Here is a 7,204-nt window from a genome sequence, read left to right as displayed (position 1 = left end):
TGTTGAATTGAGGTACATCAGTTGGTAGCCTAGCACTGACAGATAAAATTAGGCCATTGTGGTGTAACTGTAGAGTTAGGCTGAGGTTGACCCCAAAACTGTGAACAGGTACAGTATGCTAAAGGCACAGTTACACAAACACACACATACACACACACACACACACACACACACACACACACACACTCATTTCACGCATTCATGCAAGCATCTTCTCACACAGGTATCCACAGACACACACACACACGCATACACTCAAAACACAAACACACAAAGTATGCACATACACACACACACACTCTTTTCACATACACGTTCACACTCTTTTTCCGCCTAGTGAGTTTTCAGCCTGAACACTTTGGAGAGAGGTGCTTTGGCGCTAGAGTAGATCAGGTAAGACTCTCCTTTAGAGCTGAAAAACTCCCAGTCACTGCACCCAATCGTTGGGAGCCAATGAACAGGAACGAAGCCTTCATATCCCTGCCACCTGAAAACAGACAAGAGGAGTCAAAATTATGTCAACAGTCAAAGCTAGATTCGTATTTCTTACATAAACTATGGGTTGAGACACAAAATTGGCTGTGGGCCTTTTCCTAGTGGATCCACACATGTCAAGAATGCTGGTATGTTTTCACGAGTCGATATAAATCTACATTACTACACTCTAGGTGTATGTCCCTAAAATGATTTTATGACAAGTACCACCAAGTTACAGGCAATCAGGATGAATTATGTCACTTTTACTGGGAGCGGGAGCCGTGCTGTTGAAAGGTTGAGTACCTGTAGAGAATGCTGTTGAGAGAGTAGGAGTCTCCGTCGAAGGAGTTGGCAACAACCAGGAAATTCTCCTCCCCGAGGCTGAAGAACTCCCAGTCCACTGCACTGAAGGGGGAAAAGAGTATGAGGAGAGGATGAAATGTCAGGAAACAAACAGGAACCGGGTGATTATACCGGGTGTGTGCATGCATACGTGCAGCCGGCATGCAGTATACTGTATGTCTGGTGTCTGTCTGTACATCTGTACCTGTAGGTGACAATATCCTGGAAGCGGACGAACAGCTGTCCGTTCATGTCCAGTTCGTAGATAGTGGAGTTGATGGCGTATCGACTAGGCCCGTTACCATGGAGTCTGTGTCCGTTGGCAACAACCAAGAAGACTCTGCTGCCAATCTGGAACATTTCCCAGTCTGTGGCACAGTATGTCTAGATTGACAGAGAGAGAGAGCGAGAGAGAAGAGACTATAGGTGTGGCGGTGTAAACTGTGAATAACTTGCTTGAAAGGAGAACTGAGAGCAATACGTGTAAAATAACTGTCAAAATTCTGTTTCAATCATTTCTAGATGATTTCAGATGATTAATTTCCACCAGCCTCAAGGTGTTCATGTGAGCCTCACATCCAGCTGCGGAGTTCCCCTAAATCACAGATCCCTCTGTGGTTTCTCATGTGACTATCAATGTGTCAACACACTCACCTCAAATGTGGCTAGATTCAAATATATGATTCACTATCAGTTACATGTCAAAGCCATATCTCACAAGCAAATCATGGCTAACCACATGCTCTATTTTTGGCCTGTCTTAAATCCATGAACACACCCGTTCCTCGCTCTCTCTCTCTCTCTCTCTCCATCTCTCTTTCATTATCCTTTTATCTTTCCCCGTCTGTATTCCCTTCCTTCTTTGTGCGCAGACAAGATGGTTTTTCATACTCAGCTCAAAGATACAGATCTTATCAGAGGAAACAGAAGCCCAGCTCGTGAGCACATGAATGGTATGGAAATCATGCAGCAAAATACAACATTAAAGCGCCATTAATCCTGAGTCCACACCCACACCCATACACTTTTCAAATCTTCTATTTTTGAGTGATGGTAGCGATATCAAATTCCCTTTTGTCTTTCTACCAAGAGATACAACCTGCCACCATTTCCTCAGGACCAATAACCATTACTCTCTATATTTTATGTTCAGCACATACCTTAATTGTCTGAAACACTTCAAAGCTCCCGTTGACCCACACGTAGATGACAGAGTCTACACGAGTGGTCACTCCGTCAAAGGCGTTCGCAACCACCAGGAAATGGTACGGTCCGACGGTGAAGAACTCCCAGTCGTAGGCTCCTGAGGTCTGTAGCATCTGGTGGACCTCAAAAGACTTTGTCAACTTGTTCCACTTGTACACCACACTATCTATGGTGTGATTATTATTGCCTGAAAAACAAACCAGCAAGACGGAGAATACAACAGACAGATCATAGGTAAGTCATTTCAGGAATTCTGAGGTTAACAATTAGTCATTTGATGGGCATGTATTTGTCAATAAGTTGTAGAAGAGCCTAGTGAATTTTAACCTTGTCTGTGATTGGCCACAGCGAGATAGGTGTGTCGGTGGATGCGAAAGGCCTCCCAGTCCCGTGCACAGTGGGTCTGCAGGGTCTGGTATCGCACAAACCGTTTCCTTCTTTTGCTCCACTTGTAAATCACGGAGAACTCGGCCTCTGACTCTTTCTCAGCGCGCTCTTCTGGCCCTCCGCCAGAGTTAGACACCACTAGAAACGTCTGGATCGAAACAACAAAACAGAGGTAATATGAGTTAAGAATCCATAGGGGGATTAAAGTGTGTGAGTGCACATTCAAAGCTCTCCACACAATTTCTGAATGTGTGTATACATGCATGTGCTTGAGGCATATGTCACTCTATCCCACCCACCCATCTCTTCCACCTCTTTGTACCTTCTTTCCCATGCTGAAGTGTCTCCAAGCCAAGGCTCCATAGGTGCTGATGTTCTGGTAGACCTGGAAGCCTGTGCGGCTCCACAGGTACACAGCAGACCCAGAGGCTGTGGACCGGTGAGCCATCGCAGCCATCAGACCCATGCCGGGTACCTGGAACACCTGAAGACAGGATGGAGATAAGCTTGTGATGATGTCGTTTTTCATTGTATTTTTACGCACATTCAGTTAAGTACTTGAACTTGAAGATAACCAAGAATAATATCAGGACAATGATCATTTAAGCTGCGCTAGACAATACACCCGTCTTATCAGCCTAAATCACAACGTGGGGCTGCAACAGTAGACATCCCATCCCCCCAAATTGATTCACCCTATTTCCTTCGATTCATTTCTGCTTTATTGGATAGTCACAGACAGAAAGGATGAGAGAGAGACAGAGGAATGACATGTCACAAAGGTCCCAGGCTGGATTTAAACCCAGGACATTGCAGGCACATGGTATGTGCCTCAGCCACTGAGTCACCAGGATGACCCTGATTCAACCCATTTGCCAAATGAAAATTCCCATGTAGGTTATGGTCATTCCTGTGCCCACGGGAAGTAAAGAATCAAACCTCTGGGCGAGTGAAATAAAAAACTGTCTCTTAAACAGCAGTGAGCGAGCGCTCCATCCACAGAGAACTGGTCCCACCAACGTTAGATATTTTGCATCTCTCTTCCCTTTGATTTCCTTTGGTATAAAGCGATCACAGATGTCACATATGACATGCGCATGCTGTGTGCAGTTTACTGACAGTGCATTGCATGATTTCTGGGTATTGAAGTTTAAATTTCAAACAGTGCCAACATTCAAAGTTGCCTAGTGCAACTTTAGGTTTGTTGATGATACAGCCAGGGGTAATGAGGATCCTATCAAAAATAGAATAGCGTGTATACACAACAAATGGATACCTCTACATCATATGTCTCTGAGGTGGTGGTGAGGACCTGATGTTCCAAGACATAGTCCAGTCGTTTATGTTCTGAGGAGAAGTATAGAGATGGAAAAGTGAGACTTTTGTCATATTTTAGCTATGCTGAATAGAAACTTGCTCTTGCGTGGATGGTTGAGTTGGTTCTCACCCTCTAGCACAGGGATCCACACTGCACCGTCGCAGAGGTAGAGGCCTTTCCTGAGCGGATTGAACCACAGCTGGCCTCGTAGCGGCTCTGTACAAAACCGTTCCAACCCCACTGATACTCGCACCTCTGCTTCTGACAGTGAGAAAGACAGGAAGACGGTCAAATAGGCTGGGAAGCAGACAGGCGGACAGCCAGCCCGCCAGACAGACAGACATGCAGAGACAGACAAAAAACGGCATGTGCTCCATCGCACTGTATCATATGTCTTTAAAATTAAGTGTGCGTTACCGTATGAAGGCATATAGCCCAGGGCCTCCTTCTCCACGGCAGGCAGGTCTAGGAGAAGTGGTGGTACTGACAGAGCTGCTAGTTTTGGGTGGGAAGAGGGGCAGATCTGAGCGGTGGCATCCGCACCCGGCACCAGAACCAGCTGTCGCAGCAAACCCTGGAGGAAATTGATAAAGATTTAATCCTTTTAGAAAGAAATATATGAATTATTCAAGTGGTTTGGCATCTCAATTCTTATTCTTATTATTTTCTTATGGCAAAAAAATAAGTCTTACTGAAAACAGGCCTTTCCATCTCCCCCGATTGCCAATGTGGAACCTTGATCCCTGAATGTTGAGGTCAGAGGGGAAAGACCTAGAGGGAACCCTGTTTGCCAAACATAATAATAATAATATCATTATTTCAAATGGCTGAGGTGAGTTTTACTTCTCTAAATTAATAAAAGGCATCAGTAATTAATCAGTAGGCTCCTCCATTCTTCTTCTATTTTTAGGTCTGAAACAGAACACTGAGAGCAATTGTATTAACTGTATATGTGGTGTATGGTTGCTGATATTCCTCCCTTCTGTGCGCCAGAGGGAGTTTCCACTATACCACTAAAACCATCTATCACATACTGTCAGGCCAATATGATATGCCTATAGGGCGTGAGCAGATTTGGAGCTGTGCCATCATGTTGCGATGAAGGATCTACTACCCCTCAAGGGAATCAGGAGGGAACAGGAAGAGAGGACGATGGCAGAGTATCAGAGAGTGTGAATGAAAGAAAGAGTGGCAGACAGAAAACAGGGAGAAGATGGATAAAGAGAGAGAGATGGAGGAAGGTTTAGAGAGAAAAAGACAGGGAACATACAGAGGTAAGCAGCACTGAGAAGGAGCAAAAGAAACCGATGAACTCACATTTCCAGTGGTGAGCTGCAGTCCACTGTGAGCTTGGCATGGCCGCCACTAACGGCCATAACGAGGGTATGCCATTGGTTATCGGCCAATCGCGTGCCTCGGAACACCCAGTGCTCCGCGACCCCTCCGTGATCTTTGAAGAGAAAGTGCAGACGGTTTCTCACCAACCTCAGCCCCAGGAGGACCCGTCCTCGATCCTCATCCCTTTTGACCCGCCTCTCCTCCTCCTTTCTCCCTCCATCCCGCTCTTCTCCATTTACATCCCTGTCTTTGTTCCTTTCTAAATTTGTTCCTCCATCATTCTCCTCCTCATCTTTCTCCTCCTCCACAGTTCTGTTCTCTTCTTTTCTTTCCCCCACCACAGCAAAGATGTATTCATTTCTCTGGAAGACAAACAGACATATTCAAAGTTGGGCGTTGTATCTATGGGCCGCTGCCGTCATCCAAAACATTGAGGTGTTTCAGATGATGGATGCTTACCTTGGGTGCAATGTGAGAAACCTTGAGCGTCACAACAATAGAGAAGTCTTGGGGGAAGAGGTCACAGTTGGCCAGCAGCTGGGAGGAGGGGAAGCTCAGGGAAGAGTGAGGGCTGGAGAAGTGTACGCCCCTCACCCCTCCAGCCTGCATCATATGCACCCCTGGCATGAGTTTGGAGGTGTCCCGCTCCAGGACAAAAGACAGAAGATCCAGAGGGAGCCGATCTGCAGACAATAGGCAGATAAAGAAGTCGGGAAGATTAAGTTTTGTTTTACCACTAAAGCAATTTTATACGCTATAAACTAATAAACTAATTAATGCTATTGCAGCCTTGAGTCTCTGAATCCCCTGATGTGTGAGAAATAGCCTTGGGTGATGGTGGAGCTACAGTAGGGGGTTGATTGAGTGTTATTAAGAAATCCACCCTTTGGGAATGGGAAATGATGTTAGAGTATTACTGATTCCCACATAGATAAGAGACGACATATAAATATGCTCCCTGAACAGATTTGCATAGACGTGTTGTGGAATCTGTTAAATCCAATGTCTGTACTAGTTAGTGGGTGTTTTACTCATTTAATTTGAGCTAATGTTGCACGCATAGCAGCACACACAAACCCTCCCACTCTACTGTAAGCAGACTCACACAGTTGGAATTATCCAAAAGAATTTTAGCTGGAGGGGTTTGCCAGGTTTTACTCATTTAGATGAAACCATAAACCATTCATTCAAACAATCATTAACTGAAGAACAGGCGTGTTCAGCTGAGCTCAGCTAGTGAATAGAAAGGATGAGGTTGGGAGAGATAGAATAGAATAGAATAGAATAGAATAGAATAGAATAGTACCTGTACAGTGTCTCCATGTGTCCGTGGTCGTGTCAATGACCCTTAACCCCAGGAGCAGGAGCAGCACGAACGTCAGCGGTGACATCACAGCCAATCACAAACAGCCTGTTTGGTCCAGATGCCAACTGGCCCTCATGCCTCCATATCAAAGGGATTTCTCTGTCTCTATCTATCGCTCTCTCTCTCTCTCTCCCTCTCTCTCTCTCTCTATCTGTCTCTCTCTCACTCTGTTTCTCTGTCCTTAGAGAAGATACAAACCAAAGAACTGTGTATTCTTGAACAAATGGATCCCAGCAAGCATCTTCAAATCAACCAAATCCAAATAAAAGTGTCTAGTCAACAAATTCTTCAGTCATCAAAGTCATCAAAACTCTACCGGTTACCTAAAATACATATACACGTAAAATGTAGCAGAAGCAGACAGTTCACAGAGCATCTGTGCTTAGAGAGGAATCCATTCATCTGTGTGGAGAATCACGTCCCCACGCCCCCTTTTAAATACCAGAGCCATGCAAATCACTAACCAGCCTGTCAGTCATCCTCCCTCAACCGCCTCTGATGACACGGACCTGCCAGAGGGCTGCTGACTGTGTGTGTGTGTGTGTGTGTGTGTGTGTGTATGTGTGTGTGTACGCACTTGTGGCAGACAGACTGACAGACAAGAGATAACCAATAGAATATGAATATTTGAATGCAATGGTATAGCAAAGGTCTGTGAAAAGGCAAATTCCCCCAGACATCCAGTATACTAAAGGGGTCTTAGTGGAGGAAATGTCTTTTTAATTAAAAGGCAAACAAAAAACAACAAAAGAGCACCTGTGACCTTTGGT

The 7,204-nt window shown here is 45.1% G+C and overlaps 1 protein-coding gene across 1 annotated transcript; it reads right to left on the bottom strand.

Annotated features, from left to right (window-relative positions):
* Positions 1–333: 333 nt before the first annotated feature.
* tspeara (thrombospondin-type laminin G domain and EAR repeats a) lies at positions 334–6,459 on the bottom strand. The gene is made up of 13 exons (XM_071921081.2): positions 6,375–6,459; positions 5,528–5,751; positions 5,048–5,430; positions 4,423–4,513; positions 4,148–4,304; positions 3,860–3,991; positions 3,689–3,759; positions 2,735–2,896; positions 2,353–2,560; positions 1,980–2,212; positions 1,025–1,203; positions 781–882; positions 334–487 (listed from the first exon to the last, which is right to left on the bottom strand). Exons 1-13 carry the CDS (start codon positions 6,457–6,459, stop codon positions 334–336), a joined length of 2,181 nt encoding a protein of 726 aa, XP_071777182.1.
* Positions 6,460–7,204: the final 745 nt, after the last annotated feature.

Source organism: Centroberyx gerrardi, chromosome 17, assembly GCF_048128805.1.
Source record: "Centroberyx gerrardi isolate f3 chromosome 17, fCenGer3.hap1.cur.20231027, whole genome shotgun sequence".
Lineage (NCBI taxonomy): Eukaryota > Metazoa > Chordata > Actinopteri > Beryciformes > Berycidae > Centroberyx > Centroberyx gerrardi.
This window is presented reverse-complemented; position numbering and strand designations above follow the sequence as displayed.

Bases quoted from the DNA above. Each gene is read 5' to 3' on its own strand.
- tspeara (XM_071921081.2), bottom strand. From the start codon at position 6,459: ATGTCACCGCTGACGTTCGTGCTGCTCCTGCTCCTGGGGTTAAGGGTC. The intron at 3,992-4,147 runs GTAACGCACACT...TCTCACTGTCAG, and splicing joins GGGCTATATGCCTTCATACG to AAGCAGAGGTGCGAGTATCA. The intron at 883-1,024 runs GTACAGATGTAC...TTCCCCCTTCAG, and splicing joins CAGGATATTGTCACCTACAG to TGCAGTGGACTGGGAGTTCT.